Source organism: Tamandua tetradactyla, chromosome 26 (genome assembly GCF_023851605.1).
Source record: "Tamandua tetradactyla isolate mTamTet1 chromosome 26, mTamTet1.pri, whole genome shotgun sequence".
NCBI classification, from domain to species: domain Eukaryota; kingdom Metazoa; phylum Chordata; class Mammalia; order Pilosa; family Myrmecophagidae; genus Tamandua; species Tamandua tetradactyla.
This window is the reverse complement of record NC_135352.1, coordinates 21,652,161-21,679,830: the sequence shown is the minus strand read 5'-3', so window position 1 is coordinate 21,679,830 and position 27,670 is coordinate 21,652,161. Positions and strand designations below refer to the sequence as shown.

General features: G+C 39.6%; 1 protein-coding gene and 1 long non-coding RNA gene across 3 annotated transcripts in view; one reads left to right on the top strand and one right to left on the bottom strand.

Moving 5' to 3' along the window:
- Positions 1-27,670, top strand: part of MTMR7 (myotubularin related protein 7) — a 109,290-nt gene that overhangs the window by 44,884 nt on the left and 36,736 nt on the right. Inside the window, exons 4-6 of the mRNA XM_077144379.1 lie at positions 7,434-7,591; positions 17,031-17,159; positions 26,424-26,558. Coding sequence (XP_077000494.1) covers positions 7,434-7,591; positions 17,031-17,159; positions 26,424-26,558 — 422 coding nt within the window. The remainder of the gene's footprint in view (positions 1-7,433; positions 7,592-17,030; positions 17,160-26,423; positions 26,559-27,670) is intronic.
- LOC143669787 (uncharacterized) lies at positions 7,162-17,085 on the bottom strand. Of its 2 annotated transcripts, none has more exons than XR_013169058.1 (3): positions 16,933-17,085; positions 10,997-11,140; positions 7,162-8,042 (listed from the first exon to the last, which is right to left on the bottom strand). It is a non-coding gene; the product is annotated as an uncharacterized LOC143669787 (long non-coding RNA). The 2 variants fall into 2 exon arrangements; XR_013169057.1 differs by having other exon boundaries at positions 11,105-11,140.

Genomic DNA, 27,670 nt, shown 5'->3' with positions numbered 1-27,670 from the left:
TGTTGCACAGTCTGTATCCCTTCAGCTTCAATTACCCATTGTCTTACCCTGTTTCTAACTCCTGCTGAACTCTGTTACCAGTGACATATTTCAAGTTTATTCTCGAATGTCCGTTCACATCAGTGGGACCATACAGTATTTGTCCTTTAGTTTTTGGCTGGATTCACTCAGCATAATATTCTCTAGGTCCATCCATGTTATTACATGGTTCATAAGTTTATCTTGTCTTATAGCTGCATAATATTCCATCGTATGTATATACCACAGTTTGTTTAGCCACTCTTCTGTTGATGGAGATTTTGGCTGTTTCCATCTCTTTGCAATTGCAAATAATGCTGCTATAAACATTGGTGTGCAAATGTCCGTTTGTGTCTTTGCCCTTAAGTCCTTTGAGTAGATACCTAGCAATGGTATTGCTCGGTCGTATGGCAATTCTATATTCAGCTTTTTGAGGAACCGCCAAACTGCCTTCCACAGTGGTTGCACCCTTTGACATTCCCACCAACAGTGGATAAGTGTGCCTCTTTCTCCGCATCCTCTCCAGCACTTGTCATTTTCTGTTTTGTTGATAATGGCCATTCTGGTGGGTGTGAGATGATATCTCATTGTGGTTTTGATTTGCATTTCTCTAATGGCCAGGGACATTGAGCATCTCTTCATGTGCCTCTTGGCCATCCGTATTTCCTCTTCTGAGAGGTGTCTGTTCAAGTCTTTTTCCCATTTTGTAATTGGGTTGGCTGTCTTTTTGTTGTTGAGATGAACAATCTCTTTATAAATTCTGGATACTAGACCTTTATCTGATATATCATTTCCAAATATTGTCTCCCATTGTGAAGGCTGTCTTTCTACTTTCTTGATGAAGTTCTTTGATGCACAAAAGTGTTTAATTTTGAGGAGTTCCCATTTATTTATTTCCTTCTTCAGTGCTCTTGCTTTAGGTTTAAGGTCCATAAAACCGCCTCCAGTTGTAAGATCCATAAGATATCTCCCTACATTTTCCTCTAACTGTTTTATGGTCTTAGACCTAATGTTTAGATCTTTGATCCATTTTGAGTTAACTTTTGTATAGGGTGTGAGAGATGGGTCTTCTTTCATTCTTTTGCATATGGATATCCAGTTCTCTAGGCACCATTTATTGAAGAGACTGTTCTGTCCCAGGTGAGTTGGCTTGACTGCCTTATCAAAGATCAAATGTCCATAGATGAGAGGGTCTATATCTGAGCACTCTATTCGATTCCATTGGTCGATATATCTATCTTTATGCCAATACCATGCTGTTTTGACCACTGTGGCTTCATAATATGCCTTAAAGTCAGGCAGCGCGAGACCTCCAGCTTCGTTTTTTTTTCCTCAAGATGTTTTTAGCAATTCGGGGCACCCTGCCCTTCCAGATAAATTTGCTTATTGGTTTTTCTATTTCTGAAAAATAAGTTGTTGGGATTTTGATTGGTATTGCATTGAATCTGTAGATCAATTTAGGTAGGATTGACATCTTAACTATATTTAGTCTTCCAATCCATGAACATGGTATGCCCTTCCATTTATTTAGGTCTTCTGTGATTTCTTTTAGCAGTTTTTTGTAGTTTTCTTTATATAGGTTTTTTGTCTCTTTAGTTAAATTTATTCCTAGGTATTTTATTCTTTTAGTTGCAATTGTGAATGGGATTCGTTTCTTGATTTCCCCCTCAGCTTGTTCCTTACTAGTGTATAGAAATGCTACAGATTTTTGAATGTTGATCTTGTAACCTGCTACTTTGCTGTACTCATTTATTAGCTCTAGTAGTTTTGTTGTGGATTTTTCCGGGTTTTCGACGTATAGTATCATATCGTCTGCAAACAGTGATAGTTTTACTTCTTCCTTTCCAATTTTGATGCCTTGTATTTCTTTTTCTTGTCTAATTGCTCTGGCTAGAACCTCCAACACAATGTTGAATAATAGTGGTGATAGTGGACATCCTTGTCTTGTTCCTGATCTTAGGGGGAAAGTTTTCAATTTTTCCCCATTGAGGATGATATTAGCTGTGGGTTTTTCATATATTCCCTCTATCATTTTAAGGAAGTTCCCTTGTATTCCTATCTTTTGAAGTGTTTTCAACAGGAAAGGATGTTGAATCTTGTCGAATGCCTTCTCTGCATCAATGAGATGATCATGTGATTTTTCTGCTTTGATTTGTTGATATGGTGTATTACATTAATTGATTTTCTTATGTTGAACCATCCTTGCATACCTGGGATGAATCCTACTTGGTCATGATGTATAATTCTTTTAATGTGTTGTTGGATACGATTTGCTAGAATTTTATTGAGGATTTTTGCATCTGTATTCATTAGAGAGATTGGTCTGTAGTTTTCTTTTTTTGTAATATCTTTGCCTGGTTTTGGTATGAGGGTGATGTTGGCTTCATAGAATGAATTAGGTAGTTTTCCCTCCACTTCGATTTTTTTGAAGAGTTTGAAGAGAATTGGTACTAATTCTTTCTGGAACGTTTGGTAGAATTCACATGTGAAGCCATCTGGTCCTGGACTTTTCTTTTTAGGAAGCTTTTGAATGACTAATTCAGTTTCTTTACTTGTGATTGGTTTGTTGAGGTCATCTATGTCTTCTTGAGTCAAAGTTGGTTGTTCATGTCTTTCCAGGAACCCGTCCATTTCCTCTAAATTGTTGTATTTATTAGCGTAAAGTTGTTCATAGTATCCTGTTATTACCTCCTTTATTTCTGTGAGGTCAGTAGTTATGTCTCCTCTTCCATTTCTGATCTTATTTATTTGCATCCTCTCTCTTCTTCTTTTTGTCAATCTTGCTAAGGGCCCATCAATCTTATTGATTTTCTCATAGAACCAACTTCTGACCTTATTGATTTTCTCTATTGTTTTCATGTTTTCAATTTCATTTATTTGTGCTCTAATCTTTGTTATTTCTTTCCTTTTGCTTGCTTTGGGGTTAGCTTGCTGTTCTTTCTCCAGTTCTTCCAAATGGATAGTTAATTCCTGAATTTTTGCCTTTTCTTCTTTTCTGATATAGGCATTTAGAGCAATAAATTTCCCTCTTAGCACTGCCTTTGCTGCGTCCCATAAGTTTTGATATGTTGTGTTTTCATTTTCATTCGCCTCGAGGTATTTGCTAATTTCTCTTGCAATTTCTTCTTTGACCCAGTCGTTGTTTAGGAGTGTGTTGTTGAGCCTCCACGTATTTGTGAATTTTCTGGCACTCTGCCTATTATTGATTTCCAACATCATTCCTTTATGGTCCGAGAAAGTGTTGTGTAAGATTTCAATCTTTTTAAATTTGTTAAGACTTGCTTTGTGACCCAGCATATGGTCTATCTTTGAGAATGATCCATGAGCACTTGAGAAAAAGGTGTATCCTGCTGTTGTGGGATGTAATGTCCTATAAATGTCTATTAAGTCTAGCTCATTTATAGTAATATTCAGATTCTCTATTTCTTTGTTGATCCTCTGTCTAGATGTTCTGTCCATTGATGAGAGTGGTGAGTTGAAGTCTCCAACTATTATGGTATATGAGTCTATTTCCCTTTTCAGTGTTTGCAGTATATTCCTCACGTATTTTGGGGCATTCTGATTCGGTGCGTAAATATTTATGATTGTTATGTCTTCTTGTTTAATTGTTCCTTTTATTAGTATATAGTGTCCTTCTTTGTCTCTTTTAACTGTTTTACATTTGAGGTCTAATTTGTTGGATATTAGTATAGCCACTCCTGCTCTTTTCTGGTTGTTATTTGCATGAAATATCTTTTCCCAACCTTTCACTTTCAACCTATGTTTATCTTTGGGTCTAAGATGTGTTTCCTGTAGACAGCATATAGAAGGATCCTGTTTTTTAATCCATTCTGCCAATCTATGTCTTTTGATTGGGGAATTCAGTCCATTGACATTTAGTGTTATTACTGTTTGGATAATATTTTCCTCTAACATTTTGCCTTTTGTATTATATATATCATATCTGATTTTCCTTCTTTCTACACTCTTTTCCATATCTCTCTCTTCTGTCTTTTTGTATCTGATTCTAGTGCTCCCTTTAGTATTTCTTGCAGAGCTGGTCTCTTGGTCACAAATTCTTTCAGTGACTTTTTGTCTGAGAATGTTTTAATTTCTCCCTCATTTTTGAAGGATAATTTTGCTGGATATAGGAGTCTTGGTTGGCAGTTTTTCTCTTTTAGTATTTTAAATATATCATCCCACTGTCTTCTAGCTTCCATGGTTTCTGCTGAGAAATCTACACAAAGTCTTATTGGGTTTCCCTTGTATGTAATGGATTGTTTTTCTCTTGCTGCTTTCAAGATCTTCTCTTTCTCTTTGACCTCTGACATTCTAACTAGTAAGTGTCTTGGAGAACGCCTATTTGGGTCTAATCTCTTTGGGGTGCGCTGCACTTCTTGGATCTGTAATTTTAGGTCTTTCATAAGAGTTGGGAAATTTTCAGTGATAATTTCTTCCATTAGTTTTTCTCCTCCTTTTCCCTTCTCTTCTCCTTCTGGGACACCCACAACACGTATATTTGTGCGGTTCATATTGTCCTTGAGTTCCCTGATACCCTGTTCAAATTTTTCCATTCTTTTCCCTATAGTTTCTGTTTCTTTTTGGGATTCAGATGTTCCATCCTCCAAATCACTAATTCTATCTTCTGTCTCTTTAAATCTATCATTGTAGCTATCCATTATTTTTTCTATGTTTGCTACTTTATCCTTCACTTCCATAAGTTCTGTGATTTGTTTTTTCAGTTTTTCTATTTCTTCTTTATGTTCAGCCCATGTCCTCTTCATGTCCTCCCTCAATTTATCGATTTCATTTTTGAAGAGGTTTTCCATTTCTGTTCGTATATTCAGCATTTGCTGTCTCAGCTCTTGTGTCTCATTTGAGCTATTGGTTTGTTCCTTTGACTGAGCCATATTCTCAATCTTTTGAGCGTGGACAGTTATCTTCTGCTGCTGGCGTCTGGGCATTTATTCAGATTTCTCTTGGTGTTGGACCCAGCAAGGTTGTAATATTTTTCTGTGAAATCTCTGGGTTCTATTTTTCTTATCCTGCCCAGTAGGTCGCGCTCGTGGCACACGTTTGTCTGCGGGTCCCACCAGTAAAAGGTGCTGTGGGACCTTAAACTTTGGAAAACTCTCGCCGTCCTGGGGGTTCGCTAGCCGAAGCGGCTTGAGCCGGCCCTGGGTCCGAACGCAGGGAGGGTGTCCGAACGCAGGGAGGGTTGCTGGTGACCGCAGCCGGGAAAGAGCCCGTCCGAATTTCCTAGTCGGCCCTGGGCAACAAGCGTGGCGGGAGGGCGCCAGCGGCAGCGGCCCGCCCGAGAGAGTGCACGTTCCCCGGGAGTCACGGGTTTGGAAGGGGCCTCCCCCACCCGTCACCGTTCTCCGCGGGCTGGGGATTTCCGATCCAATTCTCTCAGTTGGTCCGGGGGCTGCGCGTGGTGTGGGCGCCAGTCGCCTTGGTTTCAGGGGACTGCCTCTCCAATTCTCCCAGCCGGCCCGGAAAGGGGGAAGGGAGTAACTCCGGCCGCTTCCCGCCCCGCCCGGTTAGGCCCGCGCGCCTCGGCGATCTCACCCGAGCTGCTTCTCTCAGCCAGCCAGCCGTTCCAGGATGGGGTACGCTGTCTTTTTTATCTCTGTTGTGGCTTTGGGCGCTTTCTGTATCGTTTCTACTCCCCTAGTAGGTGTCCTGGAGAAGAAACTAAGATCCGCGCGTCTTACTAAGCCGCCATCTTCCAGGAAGTCCCCAAACATTTTTGACACGGGGTTTTGATCTGTGTGAGTTGCTGTACCCTTAGCTGGTGGTTCCATTCTTCGCAGGCCCTCCAGACATATCCATCTCAGAGCATTTGCAGTTTTGATGCTGAACATGGCGCCATCGGCAGACTAAGGAATAAGTGGGGGACCTAAGAAAGGTGTGAGAAAAAAGAAGTCTGGCAGATCAAAGCGGGAAGATTAGGGGAATGGAAGGAGGAAAGAAAAGATACTAAGGTGGCCCAGCTGGACAGAAGAGAGAAGGAGCAGTGCGGGCAGACTAATTAGAGTCCAGAGTCCTCATTTACTGGCTGTGTGACCCTCAGACTGTTCCTCAACCTGCCTTCCCCTTTCCTCAGATTTCTCATACGTAGAATGAGGAACATAGTGGCTCCTAACCCATGGGACTGTTTGGGGGCTTCGGTGGCTTAATCCACTTAAGTAGAATCAATTCTGGAACAAAACAAGAGCTGGAGGAGAATCAGGCATTATTATTATTATAATCATGAGAAATGCTTCAATCCACACTGGTCTCATGTGACTATTGGCCACTTGAAGTGGGACGCACTGTTAGTGGAAAGTCCACACAATTTCAGACAATACAAAGCAAGAAATATAAGGTAGTTGTTAATAAGTTTTATGTTGCATACTTATGGAATGATATTTTGAATATGTTAAGGTACATGAAATAAATACTATTCCAATTAAACTCAGCATTTCTTTTTATTTTTTTAATGTGGCTATGGTAACATTTTAAATTACATATATGGTGGGCATTACATTTCTGTTGGGCAGCACCAGCCTAGATGTTGCCCTTAACATGGAAAAATCTTTTGGGGGAGGGGATCTAACAGGTATAAAAGGTGACAAATGTAGACAAGACACCCTTTAATCCTACATCCTTAAACTTGTACCCTGTGATCAGGGTACCATGTGTTATGAGTTGATATTTTTAGGAATCCGATGAATATCTTATGAGTAGCACAATTATGATATTTATGTAGTTGTTAAAGTTCTCATTTTTAAAATGCAGACATTTAGTAAATTGCACATTTTTTCAAGTTCTGTTATTTCTTCTTCTTCTTTTTTTTTTTTTCATGGGCAGGCACCAGGAATCGAACCTGGGCTCTGGCTTGGCAGGTGAGAACTCTGCCTGCTAAGCCACCATGGCCCACCCTGTTTCTTCTTTTTTTAATAGTGTGGGTATCAACGTTGCAACAGTAACCTGGGTGGGTCTCTGTCTACCTCTGAGACACCACCCCACATCCAAGCTTGACATGTCTTCCTTCATGAACAAATTAAATTTTGATGTCTAATGAATGCATCAGTTCTTAATTTTTATACTGCATATTTTGTGGAGTTTCTGGGAAATATGTTGCTTTGAAGGCACACAGTGGAGAAACCATGGCTTCTAAAAGGAAAGAAGGGCTTGCAGAGTTGTCTGGACGTCTCGAAGCCTTGTCCATTGCTGGGGGAGGTGGGTGACGCTGGCCACTGAGGCAGGTGGTGCCTGGGAACGTGCCAAGGGGTGGGGGCAGGGGGTGGTCGGGGCAGGCCTCTCGGTATTCTCCATCCAGCATGGATAGAGTATTTCGGGGGGAATTTGGTTCCAGCTTTGACTTAGCCTCATTTGGTTGTCTCTCCCTTCTCTTGCCTGATGTGGTCATCCTCTCCTTTCTCTTGCAGTGAAATACGAGGAGTTATACTGCTTTTCATTCAACCCCAAGTTAGACAAAGAAGAAAGAGAACAAGGTTGGATGCTGATCAACCTCAGTGAAGAATATAAGCGAATGGGGCTCCCCAATAATTATTGGCAGCTCAGCGATGTGAATAGAGACTACAGAGTGAGTAGAGACCACTGAGTAGAAAACCCAGTGACTAATCCACAGGAAATCTTGATTTTAGATGACTTCACATTGCATTTGATTCCTCTCCTTTAGTTTTTGTAGCTCTTTGTAGATATAAATGCATGACATTCCAAGGCTCTCTTGGTTATGGCCAACGACATTTCCTCCTTGCACTTGGATTCTGAATGTTTGAGCCATGGAACCTTAGAGACCATGTCCTCTACTCCCTTCCTTTAATGGTTGGAAAAAACAGAAACCCAGAGAGGCCAAGCGGTGTACTGCAGCTGGTGGGAGAGCTGGCCCAGGGCCTCATTCTCCCATCTAGTCTTTTTATAGTGCAGTGAGTGATTGGTGGGGAAGTCAGCGGGACTGATGGCAGTTTGGCAGCAGCTCGTCTGTGTGCTCACTCGAACTCTGGATTGGTACACAAGGTCACCAAGAGGCTTCCCTAGAGAAAATGTGGAGAAATGTGTCTACATTTACAGGAAGGAATAAGGGGAGGAAGGGAAGCAGGAGTGACAAAATTAATCCCACATTCTGAGTAATGATGGTCTTACAGAATTAATTGCACTATTAATTTTGTAAGTACTTTAAATAGTACTAGTAATGTAAGACTTTTACAGAGAGACGGAAAAGAGAAAAACAAAACCAAACACCCACCTGACATATTACCTAACACTCTTACTATTATCTTTTAAAACTTTCCTTCATTTTTTTTTCTCTTCTCCATGGTTTGATAACTATTTTCTTATGCAAGTAATGCATAGTCATTGTTGAAAATTGAAAAATATAAAGTGAAATAATTTTTAAATAACCTAAGTATGCCATCATCCAGAGCTAATCACTGATAATATGTTTAGGGGAGAGTGTTCCAGAATTTATATATGTAAATTTTAAATGTATACACACATATATGCACCCACACAAATACATATATGTAGCAAAAATGGAATCATACTAGCAATGTTTTGTGTCCTGCTTTTCTTCACTTAGCACATTGTAAATATTTTCCTATCAATAAATATATTTTATATCATCTTTAAACATTGTATAATATTATATACTGTGGCTGTATCAAATTTTGTCTAATTGAGCTCCAAATTTTAGACAGTTAGATTATCATTTTTTACTATTTTAAATAAATAGAATATCTTGGTAGCTAAATCTTTGCCCACATTTTAAGTGTTTTTTTGAGATAAATTTCTGAAGGTAAAATTTATGTGTCAAAATGTTTACACAAATTTTTGTAACCATTGTCAAAAAGAACCTCAGAAAGGTTGTACCAATTTACATAAATTTCAGCAATTGTGTATGAGAATGCCTAATTCCTTATACCCTTGCCAGTAAAGGGTTTAATTAAAAAAAAAATTTTTTGACAACTTGATAGTAGGAAAAGTGATTTTTTGCTTTAATTTATTCCATATGTTTTGCATTCCTGAATTTTAACTCTTTATATGCTTATTGATCATTTGTATCTTATCTCCTATCAATTGACCATCACATATTTTGAATCCTGATTATTTTATTAAACTTACCATATGAATACATAGTATTCATTGGTATTGACATAGTATTCATATCAATCAATTAAATGACTGGATAAAATAGTCCATCAAATGAGTGTACCATAATATACATAAGTATTTTTCCTATTATTAGACATTTAGATTACTGATCATTTTTTGCTATTTGAATAATTCTAGGAGTAACATCTTTGTATGTACGACTTCCCTCATAGTTTAATTTATAAGAATAAATTCCCAGAATCTATGAAAAAACTTAGAGGGCTTAAGTTTTTTTGACTCATTTGTTTAATTTCAAGCAAGTAGGCCGTTGATATTTTTGTTTTTGACCAGTATTTGGTTGTTAATTTTTCCCCTTTGTATTACAATTAGTGCATGGGGCTTATAGAATTAGAATATTGGGGAACTATTGAAAATTCATGTTTTCATAGAATGTCCAGAGTTTGATTAATTTTTATGAACATTTCGAGGGTTTCAGGAAGAAAATGTGTATTTTTCATTGATTGCAAATGGAATTTTGTATCTATCTAAATTGCATTTTTTAAAAATTTTTATTTTGCTCTTTTGCTCAGTTCAGTTCTTTCGTCCCATTTTGATTGTTGAACAGACATTGCCTCCTTAGATTTCTTAAAGTGTTTGCTTTCTACGTTTTGAAACTATGTTGCTTGGTACCTATGGCTTAAGACATCTTTACTGGGTTGTTCTTTTTATCAGTATCAATTATTTTTTCTCTCCTTACTTTTAATTTTGAATTCTGTTTGTATGATTCTATTTCTTTCTTTTCGTCAGATTTGTCTGGTAGAGCCATATTTGTCCTATTTCAACCTTTGTGTATGATTTTTTTTAACTTGGATATCGCTAGATTATGGGTTTTACTTAATTTGGAAATCTCTTTTGATGGAAACTCATTGTCTATGATATTGGTCTAGATATTGGGTTTTGTGTATACTGTTAGTCATGCTTTCTCCCCCCTTCATATCTATAGTTTTATGTAGATAAAATCCACATATATGATATGATAGTTTTTCCAGGTATTTTCCTACAATTATTTTGAAAGTACACATCCTATTGACTTTCTTCGATTATCCTTCATTTTTTAAAATGCTACTTTTATGATGTCACATGGCATATAAAAACACTGAACGATAATGGAATGAATGCCAGCAACCCTTTTCAGGTGTCAGAACTGACATCTCCAGTCCTATTAAACCTCCCTAACATTCCCTCCAGATTGCCTTCTGCTCTAGCACAGCCAGCTGCAGTGTTTTAATTCTCTTGCTCTTATTTATAGAGTTTCTTCAATTGTAAATATTAATAGATAGTTCTATTTTGCATGTTTCTCTGCTTTCTGTACATGGTATCAAGCTTTGTGTGGCCTTCTGATGCTTGACTTTTCACTCTACGTTGTATTTGTGAGATGCATTTCATCTAACAAACCTATAGAAAATAGGGACCAAATGCCAGGCACTATTGTAAAATCTTGAGAAATACTAGCAATCCTTTGAGGTGTAGTGTTAGTATTTCCTCTTCACCAACAGAAAAACCTATGCATGGAGAGATTAAGTAAGCGTACAAGACATAGAGAGGTTACGGGAGATACCTATAGGTCTAATTCATTCCTTCTTCACTATTGTATTATATTCCATTTTACAAATATGCCATTGTTTAAAGCAGTATATTCATTCTTTCAATTTTTTTTTACCATTACAAATAAAGCTGGTGACTGACATGTATATGTCTTATAATATGATGTGAGTTTTTACCTCTCTAGATTAGAAAATATATGGATTGTAGTTTTACCGGATATTGCTAATTTTTTTTCCAAAGTGTTTACATGGATTAGCAGGGTAGAAGAGTTCTCATTGCAGCACAGACTCACCACTGTTTTTATTATGTGTACAGACACCTAGTAGTCTCACTTCTGGGAATTTATTCTGTATATTTAATGGAGGACAGGCCACGGTGGCTCAGCAGGCAGCGTTCTCACCTGTCATGCTGGAGACCTGGGTTCGATTCCTGGTGCCTGCCCATGCCAAAAATAAATAAATAAATAAATAAGTATATTTAATAGAACACACACAGTAATTTACAAGATTATTCATTGAAGTAATGTTTGTAATGGAAAATATTAAATAGAAATTTTAAAAATATACGAAGGAGCTCAGATTTTTTCATAGGAGACCAGTTAAATAATTTGTGGTCTGTGAGTCTAATTACTGTGGAGCCATAAAGAGAAATGAGGATGCTTTCTATGTACTGAAAAGAAAAAAACAGCGAAAATATATTATTAGATTTTTAAAAAACATGCATGGCACAGTGACTATAGTATGATGCCTTCTGTCTAAAAAATGAGAGAAAAAATATGTTTTTATGTATTTGTAATTGCCTGAGAATGCTAAATAGGAAGTACTGGGAATGGGGTAAACAGGAGACAAGGATGTGTGTGAGATTTCCCCTTATAGACCTTTTTATACTGTTTCCTTCCATAACCATTTATCAACTTATAACAAAATTAAATTTTAAAAAATGATAGTCTGTTGGGTATGAAATGGTATCTCAGTGTGGCCTTATTTGTATTATCATCTTATTTGTATCATCACTTGTGAAGTTGAGCTTGTGATTATTGGCCAGTTGGCTCTTCTGAATTGTTTTGTTCATAAAAAGTTTTTCTTTTCACATCTATGTGCTGAATTCACCTGGAGTGTGTGTGTGTGTGTGTGTGTGTGTGTGTGCGCGCGCGTGTGTGTGTGTTCTGGGAGGTGATGGATAACTAATTGTCCCAGTACCTACTAATCTTTGGTGACAGTTCTGCCACAGATCAATATGTCATATCTTGTCAGGCTCTTTTTTGAGCTCCTTATGTTCCACTGGTCTGTTTGCTAACACTTCAGCTAATTTGATACTTTATAAATTCCATAATTACATATCTGACTAATTATGATTATTTATAGCTTTATAATAAATCTTGCTATTCTACTGGCCAGATGCTTCTACATCATTCTTTAGGGATTTCTTGCTAGTCTTGTCTCTTTGCTCTTCTGTGTAAATCAAAGAATGAGCTTGCTAGATTTAATGAAAAACCCAATTGGGACTTTTATTGAAAGTGCACTGAATGTATAAGTATTTGTGATAGACTGGACACTTTCCTGATACTGAATATTTTTGTGATCACATTTACATTAAATTTTTTTTTTATTTAATTAAACAAACAATACACTTAGAACCACCAAAAATGGATAGCTTAACCATAGGCATATTTAAATAAAATATCCATAGAACCATTGTAAGACCTGTATTTGCTCAGTAAGTTTCATAAACCAATTTAAAATTAAGGCAACAAGGAAAAGAATCTACAAATTCAGATAGCAAAGTAAATGTTGAACACTAACTTAGATACCATTTGACCAGCTATCAAAAACTGTGTAATCATATTTACATTTTGACAATCAAAGCCTTACACTATAAATGGACATTTGGGACCTTTTGGGCTCAGTCTCTACAAAGTATCTGACTACTGTCATCAGAGTAGTTTGTTCTCCTGCTAAGTCAAACTTTGCAGTGAACTTTTATCCTTAATGAAAGAAGGGAAAACCCAAGTTTAGTAGACAAAATTGAGTGGATTTTTTTTTTTTAATATGACACATCCTTGGGTGAGGAAGGAAATGAGGCTGACCACATCATTGTGGAATAATATTTTCTTGAAAACACAAGTGCCTCTTATTTTTGACAAGATCTCAGAGAGTTAGCAGCACAAGTATGACTCATATTTGGGTGCTTAAGCCCTAATTGCACTGATTGCAGAACATGAGTTACTCAGCGTTATGCTTTTCAAAAGCAGCACACAGCAAAGCAAAACTAGCCATCAACAAATTATGTTGAAATGGGAAAGGTGAAAACATGGGGAATTTTCTGATTTTGTAAATATCCCTGAAACAGGGGGAAAGGTGAGTTACCCTTATTTGTTACCAACTTAGAAAGACAGTGAAGGTGTTGTTTTTTCAGAAGATTTCTGACTGTTCAGCCATGGAGTGTGTGTTATGTCCTCATCCATTTCTTCTGTTTTCACACCAGTAGTTGAGAAAATGCTTAATTTGTCATCTCTTATTTTATAAGCGTTATTTCTTTATTTTTGCAAGTCCTTTGAGGTAGATGGGACAGGTTGGTGTTGTCTGATGGAGAGGCGGCTGTTGCACGTGGTGCCAGGATAGCAGACATATAGAGGACAAAAACTAGATGCTAGGACCAGTTCCACCAGTTTCCATTCGCGGGGTCTTGAACAGGCTAGATTATTGCTGCTGCACCATTTCTCACCTCACCACTACTATTCTTATTAAAAGACGCTTACCCGTGCTGGTCTAACACTCTAACCTAAGATTTCCTTGAAATCGTCTTTATTTAAATCATGGACGTTCACCAGTAGGTTAAAATTTTAATCTCTTTCTTTTGAAATAAAATTGAAAGTATCATCCACACCAGAAAGTCTTTTTGTTTTGAAAAGTATGTTTAAGTTCTTTGTAGCCATATTTTGCATGTTACTGAGTATTCTGTTTTATTTGTGTGTACATCCTTCTCTGCTGGACATAGCATGTTTCTTCTCACCATAATATCCTAAATTCCTTGAAATAAACGTTAGGACTTTAATGTTTAAGAATGCGATTGTCTGTGTAGAGATATCTCAGTTCCTGACAAGTAATTTCTTGCCCCTAAGTGCTTAATTGAGGTCTAAGACCGTTTGGATGACACCAGAGATGGATACTACCTGGCAGTGGTAAACAGAAATTTCCTGGAAGGTTAGAACCAGATCAACAAAGGTCATTTTGCCTGGGAATATGAGGTAGGTTCTCAAGGCCAGCAGCTCTGGTTTTCATTTTTGTCCTAGCAGCTGACATACTCCCCAACACATGGTCATATTCTATAAAAACTTATTAAATGAGTGAATGAATTACCAAAAAGATTCCTTTTGGTGAGTCCAGACTGAGACTCATGAGTACTCTAGGCAAGCTAATTTATATAGTGGGAGTCAAGGAGAATCTGTTTCCTTATTAATAATAATAAAAAAATAAACAGAAATGATTAGCTTAGTAATGCACTTTCTTTGGCTAAGGCAGAGCCATTGTAAGGGAAAATCAGAAAACAAGCATTTTCTATGTTTCTGAACTTCTTGTATCCTCTCTGATTTTCTTGTGGGATTTTCCAAACAAGACAAAATGGGGGAAGGAACGTTGAGGAGTTTCAAAATATGGTGACATAAATTGAACTGCAATGTCCATTATTCTTTGTCAGAATTTGTGATACAACTGCGTGTACTTGATGCAACAATGACAGTACTTGTTGCTATCTAGGAGTGTTAATTCCCTCTTGGAAGTGCTGTCTACTTTGATGAAAGTAGGAAAAATTTACATTTTGCCAGCTGGGCAGGAAGTTGCATCTGGTAATACAACCAGAGTTAGCTGGCACTGTGAGTCTGACTTTTTCCAAAGACATCTTCGCTTCATTTTGGGTTCTCCATGCAGGTGCCTCTCAGAATGCCTCATCCTTAATCTCTGAGCTGTGGCATTGTGTCCCATAGACCCGATGCTCAGGGAAAACCAAGAGTCCCTATCCCTAGTGTTGGTTTCTAGAGGGACGGCATGACAGCAGTGCAAGCCTGAGCACTGTTGGCTCGGCTCGAATCGTTGAGCTGTTATTCCTTGCACATGCCAAGCCATAAAACTCTACTGTTTCCTTCTCTATGGAGAATGAGAGTCCTGCTAGTCTTCAAGGGAGGGAATCTCTCTTTCCTGCTGCTGGCTTTGTGAAGAAAGAAGAGCCTGTGTGAACAGACAGCTATTATCTTCCTAAGTAGGGTTGGAAGAAAGAGTATTGAGGAGAGTGGGCATTGAGTGTTTATCTTTCTTTTGGTCCCATATCAGATATGATGCTGCATGCAAGAGACATGACCTGTGCCAAGATGAGAATTTTTGGGCTTGGGAGGGTCTGGCAGAAACTCCAGAGTTCATACTAAGCTCCTTGCTACTCAAGGTGCCGTTTGTAATAAGCGTATCGAGAAATTCCACATATTATTTATGAATACTGATTTTGTTTACTCGTAAAAATAACTTTGCAATTCCTTAGTGTTGCTATAGGGGAGAAAGTAGGTAATCCCCAGCTTGTGGAAAACTTACTCACTCCCTTTTTTAAAAAATGTTATTTTAAGAAAATGTTATAGGTCTAGTGCAATGACTGCATGTCTCTTGAGTCTCAGACAAGCGGGTGTGGTCCGGGTAGAAATGTTCGAGCTGTCTGCCTTAAAAGAGGCTCAGACAGCAGATTTGCATGGGGAAGGCAGTGCAGTACTTGTGTACTTGTGGAATTACTTAGCAGTTAATTCCAGTCGAAGCTCTCTGGGTCCAACAAGTAGGTTGAGCCATCTGTTCTCGATACGGGATTTCCTTCCAGAGTGGCTGTGCCAGAGACAGGTTAAGCTCTTTGGTAATCTCCTTTCCTAAAATATCTTTTGGTGGCACCCTGAAATTACAGTCTGGGCCTGTGACCTTCACATTTGGGGCCCATTTGCCTTCTTGGTGCTGCTTCTCGGTCTGGTAACAAAGACAGTGGAGGCAGGCAAGGTAGGGCATCATCACAAAACAACTTGTAAGAACTTTGGAGGCTTGGATCTTGCTTGTGGTAGGTTTTTATTCCGTTCAGTTCCATCTTCCAGAGTAGTAAGGATGGGCTGAGATGGGCACAGGATATGCAGGGAAAGCATCTCCGTGGTTACTCTGCCTACTTGAGGGTTCTCTTGATAAGCCTAGAAAATTCCTGGCTTCTAGAATATATGCAGCTGTTTTCCATAGCCCAGAAAACTGCATGATCTTTACATTGCAAAAAAAGACTTGTTGGCTGATGTCAAAACTAAATACATGTGGAGCGACGTCATCACCTACCACTGGCGCTACTGCTGACATTTCTGTCAGACTGTCAGGGTTTCTGAAGTGCTCTGTCAGGGGTGTTCTCTGATTGGATTGATAATATTATTGCTTTAATATCAATTTTAGAAATTAGATGAACCAAGGTGTTCAGGGTAGTTTGGCTTCCCCAAAGTCATAAAGCTGGCAAAGCGGAGTCGGGTTCTAAACCCCTGCTTTCTGACTAAATTGTGAGATCATTTCAAGGTACTAGAGTTTCTACTCTGATAACCACTGCTGGGGTTGCCCAAGAGAGAGGAAGCTATTCCTTACCACTTATAAAAGCATCATAGAATCATCAAAAACAAAGCTGTTGAATTGTGTGCTATTGATTCTAGGCACAGTAGAATCCTACATGAGCTGGAAGGTCAGAGAAGGCTTTCTGGAGGAGAATGAACTTGGGTTTGGCCTTGAAGAACAGATGGGGTTTGGAAAGATAGAAAAGGGGGTTCAGGGAGGGCAGCAACTCGACTGACAGCTCAAAGGGGGGAATGGACATGGTGTGTGCCAGGGATGGTACCGGGACCTAAAGAGTTAACTACTGGTGATTACCTTTTAGGAGAATTGTCTCCTAGTGTCAGTGAACTAGTGTCTTTCAATCAGCTGCCATGGCTTAAGGTTTTCTCAGTTTCCAGGACACAAAATCGCAGTTTGTCCCTTTTTGATGAAAGAAATACCCAACTGGTACTCTCTCACTCTTGCATGAAGAGACCATAGAGAGAAGGGACAGTGCAGATAAAAGGACTGCTGGTTATCTTGCTTTTTTCTTCAGTCCAATTTAATAGAATCAACAACATTTCATCCCCCTCTGGATTGGCCTTTGGTTTCCTCAAAATAACCTCCTCTAGGGTTGGTAAGGAATACTTACATATGCCCCCTACAAGTTTGGTGAAACGGAATTTCTCATGACAGGCCTCAGAACATTACTAGATGGCCTAAAAAGTCCCCTTGTGTCTCCTGTGACAGGTCTGTGACTCTTACCCTACTGAACTCTACGTCCCCAAATCGGCCACAGCACACATCATAGTCGGGAGTTCCAAATTCCGCAGTCGCCGGCGATTTCCTGCCCTTTCCTACTACTATAAAGATAACCACGTAAGTCTCCGAGGGATGCTTTTGTTTTATGCTTTGCTTTCCTTGCTTGATCATAAACTCAGGCTCTTGCTACTTTCTGGTGCATGCTTTAAAAGTACTTGGCCATCACCACTGCGTCAGGTGTGACGGGAAGCCCTTAGGCTGAACTCTGGGTTTCAAGTAGAAGTTGACGTTCCATGTTTATTTGACAATAAAGTGATGCCTATGTGTATCCATCCAGGTGAGGACTGCCCTCTAGGAAGTGGAAACCCTGGGGGGCTCCCTGCCTATTCACACAGTTCTGGAGATCCCTTGGAATGCCTGCTGTAGACAAGTCCCTCAAGCCCTGGATGCATTTTCCTTCTCCTCCACCTCCTCCTCCTCCTTTCTCTTTGTGGCACCTTCTTTTGACTACCCTAAGGGTCGGAAATCTTTGCTTTTGGCTGGTGGATTTTTAAAAAATGCCGTTTCATAAAAGCTAGAATTAGGCACGTCTGCAACCAACAGAGACCCTAACTCACAGTGACTTCACTAGGATTTAACTTTTATTTTTTTCTTCCATCAAAGGGCCAAGGTGGGTCGAGCGGGCCAGACCTCCTGGCTGTGCTGCAGGGACCCACGCACCTCCCAACTTTCTCTTCTGCCATCTCCAGGGTTTGGCCCTCATCCACGGGTGCAAGAGAGGAGATAAGTAGTAGCTGTCAGCTCCATGCTCCCGGCAGCCAGTGAAGGAGGAGCTAATGGTGTCAAGTGAGACGTGTGTGAGTGTGTGCACCTGCCTGCACCTACAGCTCACAGGTAGAACAGGGTCTGAGTCAAAGTCAGATTCCAAAAAGGGCTTCCGAAAATATTTGAGCAATACCAGTTTCAACAGAGGAAGTGTAGAACCTTCTGAACTGCCTTCGTTGAAGGAAAATATTCATTTAGCAGTGTAAGTTCTATTAATTGAAAGGCTAATTGAAACATTTCTTATTTTTTCTTGTTATACTCACCGCTTTGGATCTTTTCTTAGCTCTCACGTGGGATCTAAAGAAATCAAGTCCTGTTTTATTTGGCTCCAAATATGTCTCACCTTACACAGAATTGGCGCAGTGATGAGAGGCAAAGAATGATGTGAATCTCCTTTTTTTTTAGTAAGGAAATGATTACGGATGTGGAATTTCATGCTGGTTGTACTTAAACTGAGGATCCTAGTAACATTTACATTCCTTGTAGCTTCAGTTGATGAGGAAGTGAAGAGAGAAAAGGAACTAGGAGAGGGAATGTTCTCGTTTCTTAGCTGCCGGGATTTGATATACCAGAAACAGAATTGCTTTTAAAAAGGAGGAATTTATTAAGTTGCAGATTTACAGTTCTGAGACATGAGAATGTCCACATGAAAGCGAGTCTATAAAAATGTCCAAATTAAGGCACCAACAGGAGATTACCTTCACTCAAGAAAGGCCGATGGCGTTCAGGGTTTCTCTCTCAATTGGAAAGGCACATGGCGGACATGGCAACATTGCTGGCTTTCTCCCCAGGCTCCTCATTTCATGAAGCCCCCCCAGGGGTACATTCCTTCGTCATCTCCAAAGGTCTCTGGCTGCATGGGCTCTGGTGGCTTTGTGGCTCTGAAACTTTTTCCAAAATGCTCCCTCCTTTAAAGGATTCCAGTAAACTAAAGAAGACCCACACGGAATGGGTGGAGTCACATCTCCCTCTAATCAAAGGTTAATACCCACAACTGGGCGAGTCGCATCTCTGTGGAGATAAACTAATCAAGTTTCCAACCTACGGTGCTGAATAGGAACGAAAAGAAACGGCTGTCTTCACAAGATGGGTCAGAATTAAAACATGGCTTTTCTAGGGTACATAATCCTTTTAAACTGGCACAGAGAGGAAGGATCTTTCATTGTTGTTTCAGAGATTCACAGATGGGGAATGGGTAGGGTACTTAAAAAGTGAGTACACTGCCTAATGTACTTTCTTTGTCCTTCTGTTTTTTTACATGGGCAGGCACCGGGAATCGAACCCGGGTCCTCGGGTATGGCAGGCAAGCACTCTTACCTGCTGAGCCACCGTGGCCCACCCTGTCCTTCTGTTTTAATATTACCGAGAAAAGGTGTCTTTTCCTCTGTCTGCACCAGTGTGAACATTATAAAGGCCAAGTGTGTTGTGTCTCAGAATAGGGTAGAACTTTTAACAGACGCCCAGAGACCTCTGCTTTCCTTACTAACCTCCGACCCTCGTCTCTGCCTCCAGCACCTTTCTCTTCTTATCCCCAGGCCTCAAAATGAGCTCACACAAAAATTGTTTTAGTTTAAGGTAGTTTTTTTTCTGTATTTAAGATTTTAATGAAGATTAAATGAAGATTAATGAAGATTTAAGATTTAATGAAGATTTTAAGTTTAGCTTATGGTGCAAAACAGAGATGTGTTTCTGAGGCATTGCTAAATGGTCTGGAAATACTGAACACACGTGTACACACGTGCCTCTGCCTGCATGAGCTAAAAATCTGTACTGCAGTAGAATAATTGCCAAATTTGTGTTTCATAATAGTGTTTGTAGTTTACTATCAATGTTAATTAGGTAAATGCTTCTGGCTCGACTAGGGCTTTTTACAGAGAGAATTATTGTTACTGAATGTAGATTTCTGAGTTTAAATGGAAGACGTGAAATCCTGATGCACTCTTTCTTGATATCATTGTTCAACAAAAACTATACATGAAGCAGGAAGTCTTCCATTAAAAGGCAGAAGCATAGAGGGTGCGTGTGTGGCTCAGTGGTAGATGCTCGCCTGCTATGTGGGAGACCTGGGTTCGATTCCTGGCAATAGATACAAAAGGCAATAGATACAAATTTGCTTAACTTTTTTTCTTCTCTAATGTGATTTTAGACATTTTAGACTGCAGTATGTATTCTTATCCCAATAGACATTTTGCTTATGAATAGGAATACCATATTTTTTGTCTTTTTTTTTTTTTTTTACATGGGCAGGCACCAGGAATCAAACCCGGGTCCTCTGGCATGGCAGGCAAGCATTCTTGCCTGCTGAGCCACCGTGGCCCGCCCAGAATACCATATTTTCTTATTAAAATACTGTTTCTCACATATCATTACCAAAGGCACCCTTAAGATCTTTTTAAAATATTTTTATAGGTACATCTTATCATACAAACATTCCATGCATGGTGTACAATCAACAGCTCACAATATCATCACATCGTTATACATTTATCATCATGATCATTTTTTAGAACATTTGCATCCCTCCAGAAAAAGAGTTAAAAAGAAAAAAGAAAAAACTCATACATATTCCTTACCCCTTCCTGTCATTGACCGCACGTATTTCCATCTACCCAATTTACTTTAACCTTTGTCCCCCCATTGTTTATTTTTTATCCATATTTTTTGCTCATCTATCCATACCCTAGATAAAAGGAGCATCAGATACAAAGTTTCCACAATCACACAGTTACACTGTAAAAGCTATATCATTATATAGTTGTCTTTAAGAATCAAGGCTATTGGAACACAGCTCTGTAGTTTCAGGTACTTCCCTCTAGCATTCAGTTTTTTTGTTTGTTTCTTTTCTTTTTCATTTGCGAGTAATTTATGAGCAAGAGGTTCCCAAGGAGAGCTGGTAGGGGAGGGCACTGGCCCCTGGGCCTCACCTCCCAGTTGTCCAGATCAGGGCAAGGGAACAGGAAGCAATACTGCCTTAGTCGTTGGCTGTTGGTTGCCCCGTGGGGATGTAGAGTCCCAGGTGCGTAGGGCTCTGTGGACACACACAGTGATGCAGGTGCTGGCTGCTGGAAAGGAAAGCACACTAGGAGCCTGTGTGCACAAAAAGCATAAAGGGACAGAGCTGGCAAAGTGAACAGGTGCAGGAAGCAGTAACTCCGGGGTCGAGGGGAGCAGAGAAAGGTTGGGGTGTCCTAGAAACTCGGAGAGGCAAACCCCTCAGGATGGGCTTGCAGGTCTGGGGGTCCAGCCTGGGGGAGAGGCTCCTGCTTCCCAAGGCACGTGTTGAGGCAGGGCCTGGGGCTGCCCGTGAAAAGGCAGAATGCTGTTCCAAATGGTAAACTGAGGCCTTATGCTTACGAAAATGCCATTATTTCACCTTCACTGCATCGTAATTTGGGGGAAAATTCTCATTTCAAACTTTTTCCCCAGGGGAATCTGCAGTTACTGCCTTTTTTCCTTACATCTGGAGTTGTTGATTTATTCAAGTCTCATGTCAATCTGATTGTCTTTCTCTATAAGTAAGCCTTCCCCCCACCCCACCCTTCCTGCAAGTTTTTAAGATTTCCTTCTTATCCTTGGTTTTCTGAGTATGATTCTTTTTTTTTTTCATTCATCCTGTTTGGATCTCCAAGGACCTTTTCATTCTGAACACTTGTATCTTTGTTCAGTTTTTGGAAAATTTCTTTTACTACTGCTTTGAGTGTGTGTTCTCTTTTGCTCTCTCTCCTCCTAGAAATTCTCTTGGATGGACATTGGAATACATGATTCATAGGTGTGTCCTCCAGAATTCTAAACTTCTCTTTCACGTTCTTTGTTCCTTTGCTCTTTTGCACCATTCTGGGAAAATTCCACAGCTGAATCTCAAACTCATTGATAGATTCTTCAGGCGTGTCCATGCCGCTGTTTCACCTTTCACTGGCTCTTTTTTTAATTTGTTAATATTATTATTTAAGAAAACGAACAATACACTTTTCAAAGCACACTTCAGCAAGCGGTTATAGAACAAGTCCCAGAGTTTGTCATGTTCTCAACGCAGATTTTCCTTTCTAGCCGCTGCAAAACACTGTCAGATTTATTAGAGTCATAATAATGGTATCACACAATATCTGTCCTTTCGTGTCTGACTTATTTCACTCAGCATTATGTCCTCAAGGTTCATCCACGTTGTCATATGTTTCAGGACATCATTTCGTCTAAATGCTGCATAATATTCCATCGTATGTATATACCGCATTTTGTTGATCCACTTGTCTGTTGATGGGACCTGGATTGTTTTCATCTCTTGGTAATTGTGAGTAGTGCTGCTATGAACATTTGTGTGTGAATGTCTGTTCCTGTCACTGTCCTCAACTCTTCCGGGTATATACCGAGTATTGGTATTGTGGGTCATAGGACAACTCAATATTTCATTTTCTGAGGAATCACCAAGCTGATTTCCACAGCGGCTGAACCATTTTACATTCCCGCCAACAGTGAATAAATGTTCCAGTTTATCCACATCCTCTCCAACATTTATGGTTTCCTGTTTGTTTAATAGTAGCCATTCTTATAGATGTGAGGTGACATTTCATTGTCATCTTAATTTCCATGTCCCTTAAAGCCAGTGAAAATGAGCAGCTCTTCATGTGCCTTTTAGCCATCTGTATTTGCTCTTCAGAAAAGTGCTTATTTGTTTCCTCTGCCCATTTTATAGTTGGGTTGTTTGTTCTTTTGTTGGTGAACTTGATTTCCTTATGTACCCAGGATATCCAGCCTTTATCCAATATGTGGTTTCCGAATATTTTCTCCCGTTGAGTTGGCTGCCTCTTCACCTTTTTAGCAGAGTCCTTTGAGGCACAGAAGCTTTTAATCCTATAGAATTCCCATTTGTCTGTTATTTTTCTTTCCCTGCTTGTGCTTTAGGTGTAAAGTTAAAGAAGTTACCTTTACTAGATCTTGAAGATGTTTCCTTACATTTTCTTCTAGAAGTTTTATGGTACTGGCTTTCACCCAACCAATTACAAGTAAAGAGATTCAATTAGTCATTAAAAATCTTCCCGCAAAGAAAAGCTCAAGACCAGATGGCTTCACAGGAGAATTTTATCAAACATTCCAAAAAGAACTAATGCCAATCCTGCTCAAACTCTTCCAAAAAATGAGGAAAATAGAAATCTAACTAATTCATTTTGTGAATATAAAATCACTCTAATACCAAAATCAGATACATCAGCTACAGATGATACAAGAGAAGAAAACCAGGGCGGATGATGGTGACTCAGTGGCAGAGTTCTCACCGCTCATGCTGGAGACCCAGGTTTGATTCCTGGTGCCTGCCCATGCAAAACAAACAAACAAAAAAAACTACATACCAATATCCCTAATGAATGTTGATGCAAGAATTCTTAACAAAATACTAGCAAATCGAATTCAGTGCCACATTAAAAATAATTCTACATCCTTAAGTTTTTGATGATGCAATAACTTGGCTAATATCAGGTGGTGGGAATTGGTGATTAGATTAAGATAAGCTTGCAACACCTCATTTCATGGTCCTGAAGTCCTGTTGAGAATCCTCTGATATAAATCCTGCTGATGCGGCATAATTCCCTTTGGATCAGCTTTTATCATAATGTGAATTATGTAGATCCACCAGACTTCCTTTAGCATTTCAGAATATTAATTGATTACAGTTAGAGACACATAATCTTCATCTGTTTGGAAGCCTGTGTGTGTTCGTATGTAATAAACCTTAGAATTGCTGTATCCTTTGTTCTTTCTTACTCAGTTGGTTTCAAAAGAAAGAAAAAACAATTCTGCTTTAAATTGTGCACAGAGTGGTATCCCAAACACACTGTTCCTATCTCTGGAAAATAATACTCTGGAAAATTTCCATTTTCCTTGAAGAACAATGAAGACCTTATTTTCCTTTTTTAAAATCCTAGTATTTATTGAAACTTACCAAGCATTAGGCACAATCCTAGGAGCACCATGTACCTTATTACACCCGTAGTTTTAGTATTATATTCCCATTTTATGGATGAGGAAACTGATGCTCAGAGTGGATAAGTAAATTACCTAAGGTCATAAAACTAGGTCATAAAACAAGTCTTCTTGCATGCTGCATCTTCATATACTATATCATGCTTTCTGATTTATTTCTTCACACAGGGCACTATATTATATTGGTTAAGAATTCAGGCTCAAGAAATATTCTGCCTGGTTCAAATCCTGGTTTCTCTGGTTATTAGCTGTGTGTTCTTGAGCAAGTTACTCAATATCTCTGTGCCTTAGTATCCTCATCTAGAAAATGGGGCGAATAATAGATCTTGCCTTATATGATAATTGGGAAGATTAAAGCGCATTTAAAGAATAATATTCCCTACTACATAGTAAACATTTTTTAAAAGTTGGGTATTTTAATCACTACAATTATAGTAAATGAGAAGCTCTTATGACAGTTTACCGCCGAGGTAACTCGTATCTCTGCTCTCAGGTCATTACTGCTGTCAGTAATATTTTGGTAATGCTGCCACTCTCTCGGTAGTCTGACCATCTGGGAGGTGTTAGGATGCACAGAAGCACTCAGAGACTACGATCTGCTCAATACAAAGTTGAAAACTAAATGTTAGCAGTCACAGTCAGTGAGGAATTCCACTGGGAGCATATCTATACATTAACAGTAAAATGTAACCACAAAATACTAAAGTGTAGTCTGTTCAACATATCAGATTTAACTTATTGACTGTATCCCATAGTGTGCTCAGTTCTGACTCATCCCCTCTCTTAAAATTGAACGCTCAGCTTGAAGATAATTTGTAACAGTTGTTTCCACTAACGGGCTTCGTTTCATAATTTAATCCTCTCTGGTTTTGTAAATTTAGATATGTGCGCTTTCACACAAATCCTCACCATTTAAATATGTTAAATATAACCCTTCGGGTAGAATCTAACATGACTTGGTGGTAGCTGTCCTTAAACTAATATTTGTTTTATCTGAGATGAAGTGTCAGGTAAAGCCAGCTCAGAATTGTTCTCTCTATTCAGTATTCTATCAGGGCAGCCTGGCAGATCCTGTAACCTCAAAAGACCAAAAGAACAAGACAAATATCGCTGATCGAAACACTATAAAAGCCATCTGTGGTGATGTGCTTTCCATCCGTGGGATGCATTTTGTCATTTGTTCTCCAGCCTTCCTTTTGTCCCCAATATCCCTCCACCTTCTCCTGAATCCACTGCCTTCCTTTGTCCTCTCTTCTGTGTTCAGAGTCTCTGGTCCCTTTCTCCTCTCCACTGCAGTTGGACTTCTACTGCAAACAACTCAAGAATTAAACAACCCTAGAGCAAGTCTGCTGCCCCTCTGCTTGGCTTCCCACTTCCCATGCATTGCCCACCTGGATTTTGAACCTGGCCATCTCTGCTAAGGAGTGGTGCTGCAACCTGCAGACAGGTGTCCAGTTATATGTCTGGCTACCTGTGATTCTTCTTGTCAGCAGGACCTCAGATTAAAGGATTTTATAATTAAATCCCACCTTGAGAAACATCCCACCTTATTCATTGAGTAGCAACAAAGCTTGCATTTTTCTGGAGAAACCCAGACCCTTGCTCCATTGTCTCAGACTGGATCTTAAGTACATTTCACCTGTGGTTGGGCTCAGGGCTGGGGTGCCCCTTTGCAGAGATATGCATATACTGTACAAGCGTCTTAAAAACCTCTGACATGACTCTTTTCAGTAAAGGTTTCCTCTGTTTAACCTGCCCAGAGGGGTTCCTTTCTGTACTGACTCTCACAGCTTTTCCTGGCTCGTATCTTCTCATATCCATTTTTGAAAAATGGCCAAAGCCTCGCTTTTATAGTTGCAAGGTTGTATCTATGCTCATCTACTAATAATCAGGGAAATGTTTATGCTGTTATATATTTTGTCAACAAATGCAATGCACTCTGTTAGAAACGCAGTGTAGAGAAACTGCAGACTAGAAATACAGATTGAGTCCAAAGAAACGCTCAGTTTCCAAACACGCTGAGGCGACGAGCACACGCTGTCCTTAGCTACCTCACGCAGCAACAGCCTGGGGGCTTAGCATCACGGTAAAACGTTCCCACTTAGAATTGCAACTGGTTTTTGGTATTTGTGATGTTTTTTACTATACTAGCCAAAAAATGATGGAACGTGTTAAACATAAATAGTTTTTGCTAGTCTCGCCATTAGTGGTAGCTTAGCAGAACAGGTTAAGTTATCACTTCTGTATTTCTACCTTCAGGCAGGAAAATGAAATGATTTCAGTGAAAAGGAGGAAAACAAAACAAAAGAGGTTATTTCAATGGCTTTAAATTTCCTAATCTGGATCCTAACTAACCGTGCTTACACATTCCTCATTGCCTGCACGGAGAGGCCTTTTGCTCCACTAGCCCACGTCATGGTTTCTTGGACCTGAATGAAAGAAGCAAATGCTGATTTCCAGAAGGTGGTACACTTGAATTTGCAGAAGCTGGTGTGGGTTCTGTGGGAACAAGGCTGTGGGCGGTATATAAGGCTCGAGGGTCTCCGGTTGCCTGACCGCGCCGTGTCCTCTCCCCCACAGGCCTCCATCTGCCGGAGCAGCCAGCCCCTGTCCGGCTTCAGTGCCCGCTGCCTGGAGGACGAGCAGATGCTGCAGGCCATCAGAAAAGCCAATCCGGGAAGCGACTTCATCTATGTCGTGGACACGCGGCCTAAAGTAAGCGCGACAGTGTTGGGGTCTGCTCAGAGCCCAAGGGGCTGCTGTCAGCACTCAGGTTGCTTCTGCCGATGGGGCTGTTCCTCTCTGCATGGTCAGGATTTGGAGGCCCTGCTGGGCTGCTTTCTGGGTGTCCCGACCTCCTGGGGGGCCTCATTACGTCACGGATGTTTTAATGTCCCCCCCCCCCCCCCCAGCCCGTGGCATTGTGCTGGGAGTGGCACGTGCTAAATAAGTGCGGCCAGGATTTGGAGACTGCTCTCCGAACGCACACCAAACTATTTTTTGATTTGGTTCTGAAATGATCCTTTCTTGCTCTGGCAGTGTGAAGTTTAGTGTGGAGCTGCAGCGGTGCAGATTTTCTGAGCTTTTCAGCCATACCATGTCAAATTCAAATCCAAGTCAGTGACTTGGAAAGATTGTTGAGATAAAATGTGAAGTGAAAAAGCAAGTCACACTAGCGTGTGTACTTGTACTGCTGTGTTTATGTGAAAAAGAAAGCAGCTGTAGGTATGAGTTTATTATGTGAAATGTATAGGAAAAGATCTGGAAGGATAATCACCAGACTATTAGCCAATGAATGCACCTCTATAGGACAAGGACTATATAGGATGAAATGAGATGATGGAATGAAATGGCCTTTATTTAACCTATTTGGCATTGTCATTTCTAGTCAATAATGAAAATGTGCCTGGACCTATGGCACATTTGAGAGAGAGACGTACATGCAGCTTTCTCTCTCTGTAGGTGTATGAAAAGGTGTTCAAGTAAACCATTAAGCAAAAAGAGTGAGAAACAAAAAATATGTGTAATGCAATCACATTTATGTAATAGCAGTTATAATACTTAAATAGTGGGTCTGTGCTTTTAGAAAGAAATTGCAGAGAGCATACCAAATATTAATGGTGTTTTTCCTTTGGGATGGAAGGAGGATTTTAAGAAATTTCTAATTTCATTTTCAAATTATAGTTTGGAATTTTATCAATAATGAAAAAGGTTCAAAGAATATAAAGACTTTAAAATGTTAAATGTGCAATTACCATATGATCCATCAATTCCACCCCTAGTCAGAATAGACCCAAGAAAAATGAAAACATATATCCATGCAAAAA